Here is a 21,201-nt window from a genome sequence, read left to right on the forward strand (position 1 = left end):
TCTGACCTATTGACTGTGAAGAATACTACCGGCACATTGCAAAACATGCAGATCTATTTTCCACTGCTTTCAGGTCCAGTTTTGTTTCACGCTGAGACAAAGAGCAACTCAGACCTTGAAAATGTACCTCTATCTATGCTGACCTATTTCTTAATTGATTCTTCGAAGAACGAAAGCTTTCAACACAAACAACCTTTTCAGGAGGATCTGAAGGCAAAGGCGCTAAATGCACTGCTTTTGTTCAAATGAATGCCTACCACTGAGTCCTTATATGAAAAGATGTCACTTAGGGTTTTGTGTGTTGATAACTCAAACCATTCAGTGCATGTCTATTTTTGTATGTACACTGAGACGCATGGCTACAGTGAAGAGTTCCTTATGCAGAGACAAAAAGAAAAGAATGAGATGAAGTGCAGCGCAAATATATTTCCTGCAGAAAGAAAGAAGAAAAAGCTAAAAAATAACATCCACACATAATGGTGGCAAAGCCAATGAAGGATGTGAGGCATTTGTCGGAGTCTACAAAATCTACAATAATCCCAACCACATTCTATATGAAAGCTGTAAGTCACGAGGAAGCTTGAGCCTGTAACCACACAAGTAATCAGGGAATCTGCCACAATTGAAATTAATACTTTCTAACAACGTATACCAGCAAAATAGAAAGTCAGGATGAAAGAGCTAGCCTCAGCCTTTACACAATCTTTGTTTACATTCCTGCTCCAAGCCCCCTCTCATCCTCCGTATTGAGAGCCTGCCAATTTCCAGAATCCCCATGGCTGTACAGTTTCTGACATCAGCTCCATGCAGCACGCTAGGAGTTGGACACGATTCAAATGCTCTGCACTGCTTCACAGTCAAAATGAGCATTTACTACACGCTCTACTTGGCAGTGGTTCAGAGCCTAACGCCAACTGACTGTGTTTTTCCTGTTCCCTCATTCACACCTAACCTTCTGTCTCCTGCGCTCTTCTTTCTCCTCTTTGCATGAGGACTCTTAGTGGTCTTCTCATGCTGCCTATTTTTGCGTTTTGTTTTCATGACATCAACAGGGCCCATTGGCTTTGTATTATCGTATTGTTAAACACAGATCACTGAGCACCAAGGTTTCTTTGGGCACAGGCTAATGAATTAAATGAAATGACTCCCCAGTGCCAATTAATCGAACCCCTGCAGACTATAGAGTTAAGATGACTCTGCAGAGGTTACACACAATGCATAGTATCAGACTCAGGCCGGCAGTTCCAGAGGATGCACTCATAAAAGTTCAAATACTATGCTGTTCTAGAGTCAATGTACTCTTAAATACTAAGTTAAATCCAGGCAAATGCATCAAAGAAAAACTCAGCAGTGTGTAAAATATTGATCAATCCGTGCAGAGACACAGAGTCTGACATCAGTTATTCATTAACTGCAAAAAGGCCAGTGGATCAACAATAGGCTGTGATTTATCCTGAAAAAAATGCAATTAAAACTACCACTTCACACACAAAGACGAACATTTAGAGATTTAAATTACTTTCCCTAACAGGTTTTAGTTTTTTTAGTCCCTATAAAAATTCAAAACATGACCAATTCATACAGCGCTCCAACAGATCAAAAGGCCTCATCACACATGGAATATAAACCCAACGAGCACTTATCAGACAGCTGTATCAGCAGAAACCTGATGGGCAATCCCAATAAGTGTCGCTCCCAATTGGCTCTCATTCGAGCTACACTTCCTGTAGTCACTAACAACCCCCTCCCCCTACTCCTAATGTGTGTCTGTGTGTGTGTATGTGAGCAATTTAATGTTTAATGCCAACTCCCCTCCATTCACCCTGATCATGGTGAGTGCCATGAATTTTTAAAGACATCCCTACTTTACTGTCCATCTGGGCTCCATCTGCCCAGATGCTGGTGTTTAAAGCACACAGAGACATAGGAGAGGAGACTTCAAAGGCTCTGCATGGCCTCTGGATGATTTTTGGCCTGAGGAGGATATTGTATTTAAAAGGGGCAAGGCAGTTGGTTATAGTTATGCATATCAAAGCACTGAAGGGACTACACAACATTAAAGCTAGCTTGTGATTGTGCATTCGCAAATATCTTGTGGACAGAGAGCAAAGGCAAAGAATTCAGTGTTTTAAGGATACTTGACAAACATCAGTTGCAGAAAAGGCAATTAGGAGGCTAAAAAACAAGTCAGTACATTTATTACTGGTCACTATTTATCTAATTCCTACTTTTGTCACATATGCTTGAATGGCACTCAAGTTAGCTAGCTAGTATTGCTAACATAACTGAAATAAAATAGGATTCTTCGAGATGGCAACAATATGAATTATACTGAATTACTTAGTCTATTTAATGCCTGTTTATGCTTCTGTACATTTAGGTTTTGCCAGATTCATCTGCAGTTTTTACATGTATTGGTGGAAATCCATACAGGCAGATAGTTGTTTTGAGAGGTTGTATGTTATCTGACTACTATCTGCTGCCCCGGGACAATAGAAGAACAACAGATTTTTTGTGCTGTTCATAGTATATAAAAATTGCTTTTAAATACTCCAAAATCGAATGACTTTTCAGGAACAAATTAAGTCACATATGACACAAAAAACAGTAAAACATCAGTTTTGATACAACCAAAATCGGTATTTTACTCTTGGTAAACACTGTATCAAGCTGGACGAATGAATAAACCCAGACATGCCTGTCTAGCATTTTACTTCTGGCTGATGGGAACAGATGCGAGCATGCCTACAGGCTATAGACTACTATTAATGTGAACAGGAGTATCAGTGTGTCCTGGAAATAAAAATGCAAAGAGCGATACCGATACGGATATTTCAAGAAGCAGAAGGAGGGGGGAGCTCAAGTATGAGGGAGGGTATCACTTAAATACCTCCACCAGACATATAAATCAATTTCATTTACAAAATAATCCAATGATGCTGGCATAATCTAGGACCTGAATATACACTAGTCCTTTATTTAATTCAGCTCCACTCTGCCACGGTCAGATATGACGCTGCTCGCAAAGTACTTTGAATGTTTTCATCTATTCACTTCAAACCACAGTGTAATCAGACATCTGATCAGACAGCACCTCTTGGCTTGATTTAGTCTGACCTTTCAGCAGTGGGCAGAGATGAGGAAGGTGGCATGGTGATCCATCAGGAATGCATGTTGGGAATTGCTGATATCTTTGCCACACATGGCCAGAAGCATACCTATCATAAAAGTTGGGTTTGTGTGCATGTTTTTTCACCTATATAGCATGTGGACGAATATCAAGTATTTCTCTAGATGTATTTTTTGAACTTATTTTACTGCTTTTTCGTAATATAATTTATACTATATAGCTACTGCACTTATTAGCAAACCTGTTGTCGAATTAAAATGCGATTACAGTGTTGTTTACTGTTGCACTTTATACTAACTAATATAGCCCCCTAGCCTAGCCGTGCTAGACCCAGCTCTGAAGACACAAGGGTCTAGGAACTCTCGACAGGGAGGGAGGTGGGCTAAAAGGTTGTCTTTCAAATCACTCTGCAGCAATTGGGTAGGTATACAACCAATCAGCGCAATGAATAGGCTGACGTAGTTCCTAGAGCGGTGGAAATCAGATGATGCGGTAGTTCGGTGAAGCCTTATTTATACAGTCAATGGGTGAAGCTCAAGTATATTACAGACATGTTAACAGAAAGATTATTCAGAGTCGGTGCTAATGGAGCTCAACGACTGTTGTCGTTTTTGTTGTCGACCCTGGCAGAGAATTAAATTCGTTGCCGTGGGTTGTCTAGCGCGGCTAGGCTAGTTGTTTCCGGTTGTTTCTGTCAGAATCGTCGCGCCTCTGTCGTCACTTAGTTACGCCCACCTTCTGACTCTACATTTCATGGTGATTCATCGGCCAGTTTTAGGAGCATCCAACCTCGAGCCTTATGGAAGGTAACTAGACCCACCCTGGCAGAGAATTAAATTTGTTGCCGTGGGTTGTCTAGCGCGGCCAGGCTAATAGCCCCCTGCTTATCATGGGAATTTGTTATATATTCTCTCCTATCTTTTAGGTTAATTTGACCTTAGGCTTGGGCAAGAATAGATGGTATTCCAACATCCCAGGATGGATACTGATAATTAGATAATCATGGAGACTTATTACCAATATACATTTCCATAAAAATTTGTCAAAAATTAGAATAACACAAGACTCCAAAATGCTGATGAAATGCCTTTGTTTAGAATGTTTTATACGTACGTGTAATTAAAGTAGAGCTTTTCACTATGTATCCGCCAATGTTGATTGGCTGTTACTGGTGATGTGTAACCAATCAGAGAGAACTGTGGGTGGGATACTGCTGGAGACCACAGCGTGAATACATATAGATAGATAGATAGAGGTGGTTGCAACAGAGATAAAGTACCACATTTCTACATTAATTTACATTATCAGCAATTAGCTAAAAAAGTATTGATACTCATTTTTGAAAAAAAAAAGATAACTATTAAACTTGATAATAAGCCAAGATGATAACAGGTTGAGCTCTAGCCAGAAACTATTGCCTTGGGCCTGCAATGCCATGCTGAGACATCCGATTTTGTGCTACACAAACAATGCAACTTAAACAAAAGACAGAAAAGGACAGTTTTCAGTTTGGAAAAACTAACTGCTCCACGCTGATAGAAGCATGTAAGGTTTCTGCTGAGGATGTGAGGTTCCTAGTGGCCACATTATCACCCTCCATCAGGCACATTCCAACAGCCTGCCCAAAATAAACTGTACAGCCTTAACCCCTTCCTCTCCACCCAGTGCCCTCCAAAACACTCAACCTGCACACGACTTAACACCAGAACACATGCTAGTGTAAGTAGTGGGCTTTACACTTCAGGTCCACATGAGAGTTACACTGTATTTATTCACAAGTGACATCTTTATTTTTCATATGATAATCATAGACATTTGTACTGGAAGAAAATGAGGCCTATCAGCAGGAAACAGCCCTATGGTAAAAAAAGAATACAAGGAGTTTTTTTAGTGGCAACCTGCTCCAAGCTCAGCGAGACAATACAGTACTATAATGAAAGCGTAGTCCAGGAAAACAGACCTGTGAATCTGAAGGATTGTCAGACCCTAAAACGCTGCACAAACTATACTGGCCTCATTAAAAATAAACACAGAGGTTGTGGTTTTACACCGAGCCAACAGGTGAGACCCTCTGGTGTTTTGTGATGATCAGACAAAAATGCAATTTATAGTTACAGATTTTTCACGATGAATGCAGAACTGATAAATACGGACTTTCAGGCTTAGAGATTATCTAGCAAAGTATCAAGTGTTCTTTTTCACAGTAATAACAAGAGCATATTTTAGCTAACTGAAGTCATAGCCTTAGATGTAGTTGTTCCAATGAGAAATCAGTGGCATGGACAGGTGATGGTGGGGATTTATTGAGTTAAACTTTCCTATTCTTAATGGCTGCATCATACTGAATTTTTTGTTGACTTTTCCAGTGGCTGCATAAATTCTTAGTGGTACATGTACTTGCATGCAGCCCTAGTAAGCATATCATTTTTGCTCATCTATGACTGTGGTAAGAATATTTATTTGCTGAGATCACCACATTGACAGAGATGTCGTTATAGCTTTATCTTTTTCATAAACTTCTGATCAAGCAAAAAGAATCTGTCATGTGTAGATATAACTATTTTTCACAAGACAAGAAACAACCACGTCAGCTTCAGAGGAAGCAGCCCAAAAATTGCAACTACTATATAAAAATTGAGGCTGATTCACCGATTTGGAGATGTGTGGAGCTAAATTTATCAAAGGACAGACTGCAGTTACTGCTAATTACTGTGATCACGCAAGGATAATTTTTCTCCTATGTGACTAATGTGAAAAACTAAAATCCTGGGCTTCACAATCTTGTAAACTATCAACAGGAAGGATGTTGAGAGCTGCATGCAGATATGACTGCTGTTTTTCCATTCCCAGTTTTAAATGACAGCGTGCAGTTCGGTCTTGCCCTCGTCTCTGTCTCCATGATTAACTTCATGTTGTGTAGGCGTGACAGGTTTTAATCAACAATACATTGGGTAGCATTATCTTAACAGCCAAGATACTGGCTGCCTCGATTACATAACTGTCAGTTGCATTAACTGTGAGCTCGCTTGATGTACTGCTGACTGACATGTCAGTGATAAAAATGGACTGTATTTCCTACCTGACACATGAAAACCACCAGATGACAGCATCAATTCAAGTTATTCACGCACACAAAGCTTTAGGGAGGGAGGGGTGGACTATTTAGAGAAGCAGAGTATAGGTTTTGGGGGAGTTATATTCCATATGCTCTGTAATTACAAGAAATAGGCCTTAAATTACAGAATCTATAGTTAGGCTTAAAATGAAGCACATTTAGGTTGGGTGGCAAAGATGATTCACTTCCAACATACTGAGACATGGATAAAAATGTCTAAAAACGTCTTGTAACAAATCCCAAACCATTTTTTCTCTTCTAAAAACAAAAACACAAACAAAAACAAACTGCTGCTCATAATGTTAAACATGTTTTATGGGATGAAGAACTCCAACAGGCCACAACTGTGTTTGCATTTCAATAGAGGCTTCTGTTATGTAAGCCGCAGCGGCATGTGAATCCCAGCAGAACAAACTTCAGTTCAGCCGCACTTACGTTTTACTGATAAATTTATGTGAGAATACCAAAAAATAATATTCCAGGTTCCTGCTTTGTATTTAGAAAATACATAATCTATTGTCATCTCTTAACAATTTTGAAAACGGGCTTGTGTAGGGCACTAGCAGACCTTTAGTTTCAGCGATTATCGGTAATGTGTTTTCTTTCGCGCTCAAAAAGGTCACTTATCTTCAACGTCAATTTATATTCCACATATTTTTATTGCTCTTTTATATTATGAACATATAAAACACAAACCCAATAACAATAACAAATCCTAGAAAATCCAGGGTTGGGCAACGACACTGGACATTTCCACAGATGGTGTACTTATATGCAGATCAAGTAGGATAGGCAGACCTCTGTGACAACAGCGGCTCTTTACAGTAAGTGTACAGTAATGGCCCAATTTCCCCGAAAAGAGACTTCATGACTAATTTCACACTACACTAATGACGGGTGACAATCTAATTTGTAAACTATTTACAATTTGAGATGGTATCACTTTGTGTGACAGTTACTGCGAAAAATGCAGCAAAATTAATCAGTTAACGACAAGGACTTCAGCTTTATGTGCTCAAGGGTCAACTGTGAGGGGATCTTATATTGTTCCTCCCTCCGTCTTTTTATTGACAGCAATCCTCCATCTAAACTTAGCTGCTGACAGTCTTAAATCTCTTCGCATAAACAGCCCGTCTTATTCCACCGGGGCCTCCCTCATAATATCCAGCCTGCTGGTGCATGTTTACAGTAAACGCCAGCATGGTAAAGCTGTTAAAATGCACCCTAACCCGCTCCTGCCCCTCCCTCCCACTCGGAGCTTCTCTTCCTCGACTCTCAGTCCTATTCAAAAGAAGCACCTACTCTATTTTTAAACTCTTAGACTCCATTGATTAGAAAATGCCAAATCTCCCCATGCGCTAAGCTGCTTCACAAGAAAAAGAGACTTCTTTAGGCCAGAGCTTTTAACACGTGGACCCTGCCAGAATGTCAGGTGGCAAAGACAAACTGAAAAGCCTCAACTTAGGCTTTATTAACATTTGGCCAGTGGCTGGTGTCAATTTCCCACCCCGGTCGGTTTACATTATGAGCTGCTGAGAAAGTGCCATGCCATGGATGTGAGGGGTGTCAAGGCCAGATGTGGCTTGCTGGTTCACAACCAACATTTTAGATTTATGTACTTCCTTGGCATGCTACAGCAGCTGACTTCAGGATATTTTAGGAATTTAGCTGGCATGGTGCTCCAATGTACTACAGGAAGGCAATGATATTCTTCCTCTAATGTGACCACAACTAAGGACAGCTAAAGCAGCACACTCTGACTAGACTTCAAAGACAGTGGTCTTACTTATTACCGACATTTACTAAATCGCTGTTTATTGGGGAGAATTTTACCAACAACAAACTTCCACACAGCGGATGTGGAGAGGGCACACGAAGTGATCCTACCTGTCTGAACTGCTCCTCATAGGTCCATTCCCCGTGGTCCTGCCCACCTAGATGGCTGTGCGTAGCATGTGGAGGGAGGATGGCTACTCGCGGCTCCTGCTCGACACTGGGACGGACCTTCAACAGCTGCGAATGGGGGTGGAGCTGGCGGTGAGGCAGCAGGAGGATGCCCTTCCCTGGGGCCACAGCATCATGGCCCGTTGGCAGACCTTCTTCTGTCAGGTCATCGTCAAAGTCTTCTTCCATCTCACCTTCAAAGTCCTCCTCGTCCCATTTCTGTTTGCTGTGTGCGCATTAGAAACAGAATATTACAGTTTTAAACACAAGGGTGCAGATAGAAGAAGCTTCAATGCACCTTATTTGAACAAATCTACTCACATCTGCTCCTCTTCATCTGATCCCATCATGTCCTTGTAGGGCTCTTCCCCTTCGTCATTGTCATCATCGTCACCTTCCTCTTCGCCGCCGCTGCTGCGCTCTGACATGGGGCTTTCTGACACCCTCTGCAGCCCGGCCGCTGCAGCACGCATGGCTGCCAGTGCTGCCATCTGGGCCTGCTCCGCCTCGGGGGCCGGGCTCCCCATCGGCTCATCCCCTCCACCTGAGCGGACCTGAGTGTGCTGTGCGGCGGCTTGCTGCTGCAGCTGCTGCTCCATCAACAGTTTGGCCCTCTGCTGCCTGTGCAGGTTCTCCATGACGGCCTGCAGCTTCATCTCCAGGGAAAGCGGCACAGCAATCAGTGGCCTTCCTTCCCCTCCCTCCCCCACTGAACGAGCACCAGTTGGGGGCTGGTCGGGGGACAACGTTCAAACCTTTTCCCAAGAAGAAGCAATTGCCCACTGTGCCTGTGATGAACCAGGTAACAGCTGGCTGAAGGTTTGAAGGGTATGGTTATGTGGAAATGTAGGTCCTTGAGTAGGAGTGGAGGGAGGAAAAAGAGAAGTGGGGTCGGTGAGCGCTCTGAGACATGCAGTCAGAGGTCAGATGGAGTTCTCGAGAGGCTGCTCTCTTGTCTCAGTGGTTTTTCCTGCAGCTGGGGGGAAACCAAAGTCGGTAGCAGGGCTGAATCACACAGCGTTCAATGAGGCACACGCAGTAGAAGTGAAGGTGGGAGTTCAAAACTTCACTGACAGCCTACACCGACCTGAGGGAGAGAAAAACAGCAGACTGTTACTTCCTCACTGTCTGTTAACCACAGCACATTCAGTTAACGGGCAAAAGACATTTGTTGTGCTTAAACCGTCAAACATCAGATCCACCAAATAGAAATACATGTTTAAATCAACTTTCCATCTTTTGGTTTTTACACTGAATAAAACATTTAAACACTCTCCACTGATTTAATACTGATCTAAAAAACACATCAGCAAACACTCTTATTACTTCACCAAGGAACGCGGTGGAGTTATGCCACAATTGCTGTACGTTTGTCTGTTAGCAACAATCCTCAAAAATGAACTAACAGATTGAGATAACATTTCTAGGGAAGGTCAGAAATGACACAAGGACCAAGTGATTAGATTTTGGCAGTGATGCGGCTTATAGTCTGGATCCACGGAATTGCTAAAGATTTCTGTATCATTGCGAGATGGCGTCACTGTAACTATGACAACAAGTGAACACTACGCCAGCTGCCTGCTGACGATCTCATGATGCGATCCTACTACAAGTCGAACTTATTGGGACTTTTCTGTTGGAAATGATACAAGGGACAATTGAATAAAATGTGGGAATTGTGAATTTACGTGATTCGGTATCCGTACATGATGTACACATGCATAACACACACCTGTGCTCAGTGTAAGGTCATTTTGTTGGTGGGTACATCTATACTAAATGATCACATTCTATGTTTCCACGATTTCTGATCATCAATCATCAACTAATAAACAAATGCTGCATTTATTTTAAAAAAAAAGAAACAAAAGAAATGCTGCATTTCTGACAATGCCATATGGGGGAATGAACAGCCTTGGCATAGTACTGCGCTCTTTGAGTGCTTTTCTTGTTTTGCTAGCGTTGTAATTTATTGTTCCCATAAAACTAGTGCAGTTCCTTGTTTTGCAACATATTTTAAAAGAGTTGGAGAAAAAGTAAGTCAATGGATGATACTGAAAGAAAACGTAGTGCATACTGTTTGAGGAACTTGATTAATCATTTTTGCACTCATGACTGTCAAATGTCAAAAAATTTTTAAAAATTTTGTGAGTTACAGAAGAGCAGTCAACTACAGCGATGACTACAGAGTCTCCTTGGTCACAATCACTCAAATCACGAGTTACGAAAATGTGAAAGAGAAGAAAATCCTTAATTTCACACGTTAAAATGCAAATTTAATCCAAAATCCCTGTGAAGCATGAACACGCTGTCCTGGAGTTAACATCTATTGTGCAACATGTGCAAGAATAATCACAAAACCAGACCAAACAGCTGCTCACACAGGACAAAATGTTTCAACAACACGAGGAAGTGAAATTACAGGAAGAACAGTCACTTTCTGCACCTGTTGGCATGCTGTCAAAATTAATTTAAACCACTCAGCACAAATGAGACAGCACTGTCTGATCAGCATTAAGGGTTGTTCAAACCTGCAATAAACATGTAGCACTGGCACTTCACTTTGGTTTGACTTGCGTGTTTCCCCCTTATTACAATTTTTATTGCAAGTAAGAGGCATAGAGGGGAGTTTTTCCGCAACTTGTGTAGGTGGCAATAGTTTCTCCTACACACATGTTGCAAAAATTGCCCAGGTATGCAAAGCTGTCTGTGCTATAAGCAGTGAGCTTAAATTACGCCTGTTCCCATGTCAAATGTTACCGCACAATCTACCATTTATCTAGAATGTGCTCAAAATGTTGAGAAGTCTGGGCTGGAGAGGCTGCGCTCAGATCAGAAAGGTACAGATAAGAGGTGCACACAAAGTAAACAGCACGTGGGGAAATTAAATTTGAGTGCAGGTGCTGGACACGCTGAAGCAGCAGTCATGACAGGAGGCAGCGGTGACTGTACACCACCACTCATTCAGTAATGCTGACTAATACATGAAGAGACCGACCTCTGTAACCAACACCTGCCCCGATCCTGTACTTTCAGAAACTTCTGGTTTTGCATTTCTCTTATTCATTGGGTATGCACTGAATGAAAGCATGAATTCTGCTCATTTAGAAGGTACAGCTTAATCAGTATAACTGTTTTTACTCCCATGAAAGGCAACACGATGCACCGGTATTTTTGCATAAAGTGATATACCGCTATTCCACTGAATTTTTCAGTAACTTTTGAAAGCTGCTATTTTTAAGTGACATTATCACTACATTCATTAAACCCCTTCTATAAAACTACATTCAGCCATGCTTACCTATGTAAATATCACAGCAATATCCATCATAATATACCTCATCATTCCAATGCTGGTGTTATTTTTTTTTCCTGAATGAGAAGATGTTGTTTATCTCCTGCAGGTGACTCACTGGAATTACACAGAAAATCAGGTACAGCAGTAGTATAATTACATGCAGGCATGTTCAGAGCACATGAGAGGGTACACAGTCTATACCTTCAAGGTCGAAGGTCTTTACAGCTGTTGATAGAAATTCTAATGAAGTTCGATTTGCATTCTCAGGAAAACTGGTTATTTCCCATATCATCTGTTTACATAGTTTTAAATACATAATGAGATAAAAGACAACGCCCACAAACATCCTGGTTATTTTATTGCTACTCTGGAAACAGATATTTCAACCAGGAGATGTGTTTTTCAGTGTTCCAGTGGCTTAACATCCAGATGGAAAATAACAGCTTGTGTAACACTACGCAGGTCTGACTCATGCGAAAGATCGACTTATCAAATGTGCATGGCACAAGTGTTGCAAACAATTTGTCAGTACTTTTCCCCCTCGCGCAAATGAAAATTAAAAATGTCAGTGAAGTTGAATGTTTACAACAGACTTGTTTCCGGGGAATCTGTTAACATGAAACTATGCCTATAGGGTTTGTTTGTCCAACACTAAAGGCTGAACAAGTTGGGTAAAACATCTAATTGCAATTTGTCGGACAGGATACTGCGATATATTTTTTAAGTGAAGCTTCAGTTCTATATTCACTGTGTAATAGATTTAATACGTATGATGGAGCATCTAAGATACCATCGAAAGCATGACTGTCACACAAGGAGGACAGCATGAACCACTGACCTGACAGCTTTAACCCTGAGTCAGACACACTGCATGACGTGTCCCCAAAATTGCAGCCTTTGGGCTTTGCTAATTACATTGTTTAAAACTGTGGTGTGGATTTTAAAATCGATTAATTGTTCAGCCCTAACTATTATGCTTCTAAAAAAAAGCACAAACTGACTTAAGAAACTTTTTAAAAACAGCTGAATAATCTCTGGTCAAGTGTAACAAGAGGCACAATTTCTGTATCTGGTCAGGAAACGACACAGTTTGCAAATTTGAATACAAACCCAAAGAACAAAATCCCTAAGTCTTCTTTTTCTTTGAATACACACGGAGTAAGTAGAGCCATAAGAATACATTTGGCACCCTGCAACTCATCACTAAGCAGGTCAAATACCAGAGAAATAAAATGCACTTCAAATGCACAAAGTTCTGCCACTGCTGGTAAAAGTTTAACAGCTTCTGAAGTGTTAAATAAAATGTAACACATCAACAAAGTGTTGCAAAATAAGTAACTCTATCAAACAAGAACCAGCTGAGAGCCACAGGAAAAATATTTCAGTCCCCTATAGTATCGCCGTATATGTCAAAGAAATGTTGCGCAAGGAAACAAGAGCTGTGAAACTTGTGTTTCTTAAGAGCGTGAAGGAAGTGACAACTGACGGAGCAGATGCAGCGAGGCAGCCGACAGATACTCAATATTGATTCATTACATTCTTTCCGGGCAATAGAAGCACAACTGAACAGCCACAGTTGTCAGATGGAGAATAGCACCAGTAAAAGCAGGATTAAGGCACCTTACCTAACTGGATCTAGTTTGACTGAAGCAACTTGTCTCTGTTCTGCATACTGCAGGTAAAGAACAAAACATGTCAGTGGACTCCAGGAGAGTAAACACCGGTAATTACGGGTAGCAACTCTGGACTGTGCAGCAATGTTGCATTAAGTGACACGGGCCAATTCACTTTACAAGAGCTTATGCACGCACTGTGTGGAGACCCAATCATTACTCAACATTTTAAGTAGTCTCACTCTGAACGCAAATGATCACTGTCACGCAATGCCTAGTATGCAATGCATGTCTGTGCCAAGAGCAATACCGGCTTTGATACCACCTCTGTCTTCATGTGTCATATATGTAATTTCAGAGACAGAAGTGATTACAACAAAGCTCTTCTGTTAACTCTTCCTGTGCAGAGGGAAGCAGAAGTGGTCTCTTTGTTTCATGGCACAGTTGATCACAAGCATTATGATTACCTATATGTTCGGTGATGCAAATGACATTGCGCCACTACACGTTTTCCTCGCTTCCCCAAATAGGGACGCAAGTTTGATGCTTACAATATCTTTCCATACAAGCAACTAAGTGCATGTAATGACAAGAATACATTGCACTGGCACTAGATGTATTGAAGCCTTGTAAACAACGAAACATCAAATGTTTTCTACGTTACGCGTCCCCAAAAGGGAGAATAATCTGCTGTAGGTGCTTAACAGTAGTTATTTTTCATTTACATTGATTATGACCCGAGACTGCAGGATTTTATTCAAACCAACCACTACACCAGCTGATCTCACACTTCAACACATCTTCAACTAATTCTTCACGCTACAATCAATAAATACGGACATTAAAGAAACTCAGTCTTTTTCCATATGCGTGCTCCAAAACCTGCACTCTTACATTTGTTGAAAGGGAGCATGAGTAGCATAATGTACTTTGTGCTGCCTGCATAACATAATTTCTGTTCCTGGTGCTTAAGGGAAACTTCTACTTGTGTGTCTGCCAACAAAAACAACATCAGAATCCAGATTTCCATATGATGCAATGCAACTTTGCCAACGTTTTCATCACAGTAACATCTTCATGTTTTTGATTCTTCTGTTTGTTTGTTAATTAAATTCTGAATTATCAGTGGTTTCTGGATGGAACCTAGACTGGTTAAAATTAAAGCCACAAGATGAGGACCTGGAGGTTTCTTGTGGTATCTCATCCTCACACAATAACTAGACCTTGGTTAGAGTGAGAAAGCATTTAATATCCAGACCAAAGCTTGCTGTGAAAGCAGCTGTAGAGCAGTCTAAAGAATGAATCCCCTTAAATCTCCTGCTGGGTCTCCACGGTGGGAATTCACTCATACAGATTGAGTAATTTCTTTACATCGCTAACAGCTATTATTGGAAATCCTGCATTATACAAGAACAGTATCACAACCAACAAATTCTGAGGGTAAGTTACTGTGGCCAGCAAGCAAACCGGCGTCATGCCTCGTCAGTCGACCTTTTTTGCCAGTCAAAATTATTCAGAAACTAATATACATCAAACAAATCACATCATGGCAAATCAGCAACATAGCAAAAAGCAGTGTTTGATTGAAAGAGTCCTCCATGTGATTGCCACTCACCTCAACACTGCCTGTTTGTTTCCTGCCTGGCCTTTCTGTCACATGTGTTCCCTCCCCATCACTTGAGTTTACATTTTAAGGGTTAAATTTGCATTTTATGACCAAATTTGGGGGCAGGCTTAACAGTAAGGACAGACTTACCAGACATCTTGCAACCCTGAGAATCAGTTTCAAGTGTGCTCCTGATGACCACTGATGGAAAGCAACTAGATTCATTTCCTCAAGTACTGTACTTAAATCTGCAGTGCAGAATCCCTTCTGGCTGTGAGAGTGATTACACAAGCACTGCATTAGAAATCACTGGAACCGTTCCTCTAACAGCCGAATTTCCATTTTATCTGGAGCATCAGGAGCTGTTAATTTGACTCCCTAAAGCATGGGAGCGCCACCCCAGGAGGCAGAACTCTCTGTTTACTGCAAAATACAGAGATTCACCTGGATTGTGTGAATTCATGTAGCAAGGGCTTGGATGTAACAGACAGCAATTTCTATGTAAAAGTTCTGCGCTTTAGCTTTAAGTGCAGTTTTGAGGTATTTGTACTTTACTTTAATATATTCTTCATCTTCAATTTTGTACCTCTATGCTGTCACAATTCAGAGGCAAATGCATTGTTTATTCCACTACATTTACTGTACATCCAGCAAAGTGGAATTAAGAATTCAAAATGACATTGAGACGATGTACACATTGATGCAACAATGATTACTATCTAGTTACAAATATTTTAAAGTGAGCCATTCAATGCAGGCCTTTTAAAACATATTCTGATGCTTGCACTTCTGGACTATTATTTGAAATAGAGTATTAGCACAGTGTGGTATTGCTACTTCTACCTGAGTAAATCATGTGAATACTTGCAGCCATGTCTCTAAGCTATGCACTGAATTCGAAGTAGCTCTCAAGGACACTCTGCTCTGAAGACCACTTCCTCCCTTTGGATCACAGATAACCACATAATGCCATTATAAAACATAAAAAAAGGAAATCCTTCAAATTACGTACTGGACAATAAGACCCTTAGGTCTCATTTAACACCTTAATTGGCTAAAGAGGGACCACCTAATGCCATAGGTGGCAAGAGCCCATGTGTGGGGGCGGGGCGAAGCCACTGGCACTGAAACTTGGCAGTTGGCTGAATGAAGGATAAAGTAGAAACGACAAGAGCTAATGGATTAATCCTCTTTTGTTTTCTCTAAACCCACATTTGAGAAGTGGAAGATTGCAAAGCCTGAACAAACAGGACAGAGTGATAAGAACGAGAGCTAAGGGTCTAATTCCAACGAGATAAAGAGACCCACACATGCACCTACATATGTACATATATGAATGGCTGCATGCAAAATGTGGGAGACATATTCAACAGGGAGCATTAAAGCCATCTGACAGCACAATATTTTGCACAGTGGATTTGAGGGGATTCAATTTTGCCGCCTCATCCCGAGAGCCCAGCTGAGCACAGAGGCTACAGTTCACACATGGTGTTTCCAACATGTGTTACAAAGAGCAATAAAAAATGAAGTTCTTAGAAAGAAACACACACATTAATATGCTAGGGTTTGCCCTCGGTGGGGGGGGTTTGTTTTCATGTGCTAACATCAGTGCAGCTATTTATCTTGCAGTTTAACATTTGGAATAAAAGACTTCATTTCCTTTTATGTACTGTTAGAAGAAACCCTCTTTGCCTGATAAAGCCATGTGGTTTGAGATGAGCTGGGTGAAGTCTTTGTGAGACCTGAAACTAGGTATTAAAATCAGCGTCTGTCTGTTCTGCTCGACTGGAAATCAGAGACGCAGATTCTTAAAGTGGTAATCCACTTTTTGTCTCCATCTCTGATGCCGAGAGCTTGCTGATGTTTCTGCTCCTTACTTCATGTAAATCAGTGTGGGTGATACTGTATTGTCTTCCTTTGATGTGAGCGGTTTCACTTTGAGTTTCTGTAGGTGGTAGTACATGCTGTCCTGTTCTTTCTTTATCAAATCAGGCATAGTATTGATGCTCATGCTACGCCTGTTTTGAATGAAAGACTCAATCCAAACAGACTTGTAATCTACAGAACATTTCTATCACAACTGACATCAATGCACATTTATTATCACTCTGCACAGTCATGCGGTGTGTATATACTGCTATGTTACTAGAGAAACAGGCTTTGTACTGATGTTATCTGCAAATACATTCCTGTAAAAACTTGCATATGCTGTTTCTTGACCTGCAGTGCTTGAATAATTTGTCTCAATTTTTTAACACTGATATTCATTTTTAAATTTCAAGCAATCCTAACAAATGAATATGTTGTTTTTTCAGCACAAAACATTACACAAATGTATCCTAATCATACCTACAATGTTTTATTCCCTGCAGCTTTACACATACCGTAATTAAGTTGTTATCATGCCCAGTTGAAACGTCCTTAAACGTCCAACAATTCACCTTAGAGGATTATTTTTACTGACGATTTTAATATTTATTTTATTTCATTTTTCACGGAATTAAAGACACTAAAAGTCTTGGGGAGGCGGGACGCATAGCTGATGCTATTACTTGGTATAGTTTGAACCATCCAGAGTTGCGTTTGAGTCTAAACAGGTAAAAACTGAGACTTTTGGAAACAATCATGCAGACTTCTACAATGCTTCCTGTTTGAGTCTAATCAGTTGCTATACGTCCTTCCCTGATTCATCACACCATCATCACGTGACCTAAGAAAACAGACATTTGGGCTTGACTATCAGTGGTTAATTCTACATGGCTAACGAATTACAGGCATTTCTGACCTTTTTGTCCAAGCCAACAGCTGTTGGATAGTTAATTCTCCATTTTATTACTGCTTATATGTGTAGGCACAAGCTAATATTTGAGCAATCAGCTACAATTGGTGCCTCTAGCGGCGTTATCAGCCCTACATGGAGTGCCAGACTTCCATGAAATCATTAAGACTTGTTGCCTGGTTAAGTTACATTTTGTTCCTGCGGAATAGTGAGAAAACTTTCAAATGTCCCAGTTGTCCCTGATCAACCTTAGCAGAACAGAAAGAGCAACAACAAAAATGACGACACTGAACTTTAACAATGCAAAGATGCTTGTCCAGATGTATTAAGTTTAAAAATTAAAACCATACTAGTGTGGACATAGCCTGAATTTGAACTCAACAAACATTTTATTAAATTAAAATAGTTGTAAAATTTGTTGAATATTTGAGCAAATTTATTTTAAAATAGCTTTGTTTTTTACTCTTCGTATAAACACAGGTTATCATTTACAAGCATCAGTAAAGAGTAAGAGCAAAGGAAGTAGCCCAACAGTAGCCATTCATGATCATTTCCAGATAAAAAAGGAAAAAAAAAAGCATAAAAGCCAGAAGTCGGTCAGTGGTGCTGGTCTTGATTATGCGTCCCTCTCTCACATTCCTTGCAGTATTACCTCGTAAGGCAATAACACAGGCTCCATTGAGCCCCACTGCACCAACAACAAGATCATTGAGGAAGTGTCGCACAGGCTGGTCACGCATTTTCCACTGACCTCCTCCAGCAAGCCAAAGCAATACAGCAAGTCAAATCTGATTAGCCCCAGCTATGCCATAAATTAAGTGGGCATATAGCAAAAATAATCCAGTGATCCACTCCTTAGCAGTGAAATCTGTGTCCATCTATCAAGCAACAGGATTTGACTAAGCAAGCAAGCGGGTCTTCAAGATATTTGCTGCATCTATGATTGAGTTTGCTAAAATAAACAGAAAAAATCTGGATTCAAGTATTTCTTTGATGTTAACTTCTCTTAAATGCCTGAACTATTTAGAGTACTTTACCGTGAGTGTAATGGAATTACACTACTAGCATAGTGAGTGATTTGAAGCAGTTTGGAGCAGAGCAATGCAATGGGCATTGTGCAGTGGGCAATAGTGCACTCTTGAGGGTTTGGGAATTTGTCTTAGGAACTTCCTTTTCACTCTGAAAATAGGAGGAAAAAACTGGAGGAAACATTTCCTGTACTAAATTTTAAAGTTGCACATCGGCACAAGATATCCGCTATGTCTGACTATGTTGATCAAAACAGTCTATAAAATTAATTGTGTTCTTACGCTTTGCTTGCGATTATAACACGAACAACACATTCTCTGTGTGTGGAGAAGTTCATATATTTATGCATGTTAGATAAGCGCCACTAAAAGGCAAAAAAGCCCACAGGGAAAATGTAGAGAAAAGCTTTTAACTCTGCCATATGAAAGCACTTCTTCTGTCTACAACTGATTAGTTATATGAAAACAGTCTCAGCTGATTCAGCTGAAATGTGTGCTGCCAGTTATGTCGGCTGCCTCACTGGTGGATATTGACCTTGCCATGTTACAACCCTACCTACAGCTTCACATGGAGACTGTAGTATTATGGGAGCAAACATAAAGCTCTGGTGGGGAAGCACAAGCCATTCTTGAAGGAGGCCACTGCACTCACTACTATAGTAAAACAACCAACAACATCAGGTTTTCTTGTGTGTAACTCTGTTCTGGCATAATTCAAATCAGTCCTGCTTGTGTTCATGCTTTTTTTCTTTTGCTGAGTTTGTGTAGTTACGACCAGCAGTTCAAAAAAACTTTTCTGGCACAATCTAGAGAGAAGGTGAATAACCAAATAATGATAGAATAGATGTGCATGGCTGGGATTATATTAGCTGTACACAGCTGCTATTGTGTCCATTCTCTGCACATTTCTGCTTATTCTTTGTGAATAATTACAGGCCTATTTCCAAATTATGTATTCTCGCCAAAGTATTTGAAAAATTGGTTTGTGATCAACTGAAGGAATTTTTAGAAGTCAACAACATTTTAGACCCCCTTCAGGCAGGTTGTAGGAAGCAGCACAGCACTACAACTGCTGCTCTTAAAGTTTTAAATGATGTTTTTGAGGCATTGGACTCAAAAAGGTTTGGTGTTGCTCTGTTCCTTGACCTATCGAAGGCATTTGATACTGTGGATCACAGTCTTCTGCTAGAAATTCTCCTCAAGATTGGCATCTCCAAACAAGCTGCCTCTTGGTTTGATGATTATTTGGCAAGTAGGACACAGTGTGTTCAAATAGCTGGAGTTAGTTCTACCTTTCTTGAGGTCACAAAAAATGTACCTCAAGGCTCAGTCTTAGGACCCATTCTGTTTACAGTCTACATTAATGATCTGTGCGCAAACTTGCCAAATGTCTCATATCATCCTGATGCGGATGATTCTGTAATTTAGTGTTGTTCACATACGATTGCACAGGCATTTGAATTCTTGCAGTCTGCCTTTGATGCCGTGCAGATTTGTCTAGAGAAATTGAAAATGGTTTTAAGTGCAGAAAAATCCAAACTGATGCTTTTTTTCAAATTCTTCTGTTCGCTCTGAAGGTATCCCCTCAATTAGAACTGCCCATGGTAAATTTTAGAGTTGGTCACCAGCTACAAGTACCTGGGATTAACTATTGATGAGGACCTTTCCTTTAAAGTCCATATCAAAAACTTGATCCCTAAATTAAAGGTGAAGCTCGGTTACTACTATAGAAACAAGTCTTGTTTTTCCCCTCAGAGCCCGGAAGCTTCTGATGTCAGCTACTTTTCTGTCGATACTTGATTATGGTTATGTTGTGTATATGTGTGCTTCAACCAGCTGCCTACAGTCCTTGACTCCGCTCTACCACTGTGCTCTGAGGTTTGTCACTGGCTGTAGCCGCCTTAGCCACCACTGTGAATTGTACGCTAAAGCTGGCATGCCTTCCTTGAATGTAAGACGATAACACACTGGATGACTCTGGTTTACAAAGCACTTCTTGGCGTGGGTCCCACTTATTTATGCACTCGTCTTCAGAGAACTAGAAGCTGTTATGCCCTAAGATCTTATGACATTTTACATCTCTCTGTTCATCGTGTTCGAACTGAAATGAGTAAAAAAGCTTTCAGTTACTCTGCTGCCTCTGCTTGGAATGCCCTCCAATCCAAATTGAAGTTGTCAAAATTTGTTTCATTGGAGGCTTTCCGCTCTATTTTAAGGTATCGACAACATAAATCCTTTGAACAGTGCCTGTGTTCTTAAATTGTTATTGTAAATATGACTCCTGTAATTTATGTACTTGTATTTAATATTTTAATGTTTGTTGTTATCTGTCTGTTTTGTTTACTTTGACCTTTGCTGCTGCCTCTCTTGGCCAGGTCACCCTTGAGAAAGAGGTCTCGATCTCAATGGGTCTTTTACCTGGTTAAATAAAGGCTAAATAAATAAATAACTTCCCATTAGAGTTAACAGTCAGTTTTAACAGAGAATTATTTTCCTAGTACAGTATATAATTAGGAAATGGTATATTAAATAATTTGTTTTGTTAATACTAAACTACTTAAACGCCTCTATAGCTGAGTGATTCGGAGCAGTTTTCAGGGTTATTTTCAAGCAAGCTACTAAGTCAAATTCCTGTGTAAAAATTGACTTTGCCATGAAAAACAGAGATTCAGGAGACAGGCTGTATGT

General features: G+C 40.5%; 1 protein-coding gene across 1 annotated transcript in view; it reads right to left on the reverse strand.

Moving 5' to 3' along the window:
• Positions 1-21,201, reverse strand: part of arid3a (AT rich interactive domain 3A (BRIGHT-like)) — a 53,495-nt gene that overhangs the window by 26,635 nt on the left and 5,659 nt on the right. The window contains exons 2-3 of the mRNA XM_051947488.1: positions 8,511-9,276; positions 8,133-8,415 (exon numbers count right to left, since the gene is read on the reverse strand). Of these exons, the coding sequence (XP_051803448.1) occupies positions 8,133-8,415; positions 8,511-8,845 (618 nt within the window). The 5' untranslated portion in view covers positions 8,846-9,276. The remainder of the gene's footprint in view (positions 1-8,132; positions 8,416-8,510; positions 9,277-21,201) is intronic.

Source organism: Acanthochromis polyacanthus, chromosome 4 (assembly GCF_021347895.1).
Source record: "Acanthochromis polyacanthus isolate Apoly-LR-REF ecotype Palm Island chromosome 4, KAUST_Apoly_ChrSc, whole genome shotgun sequence".
NCBI lineage: Eukaryota > Metazoa > Chordata > Actinopteri > Pomacentridae > Acanthochromis > Acanthochromis polyacanthus.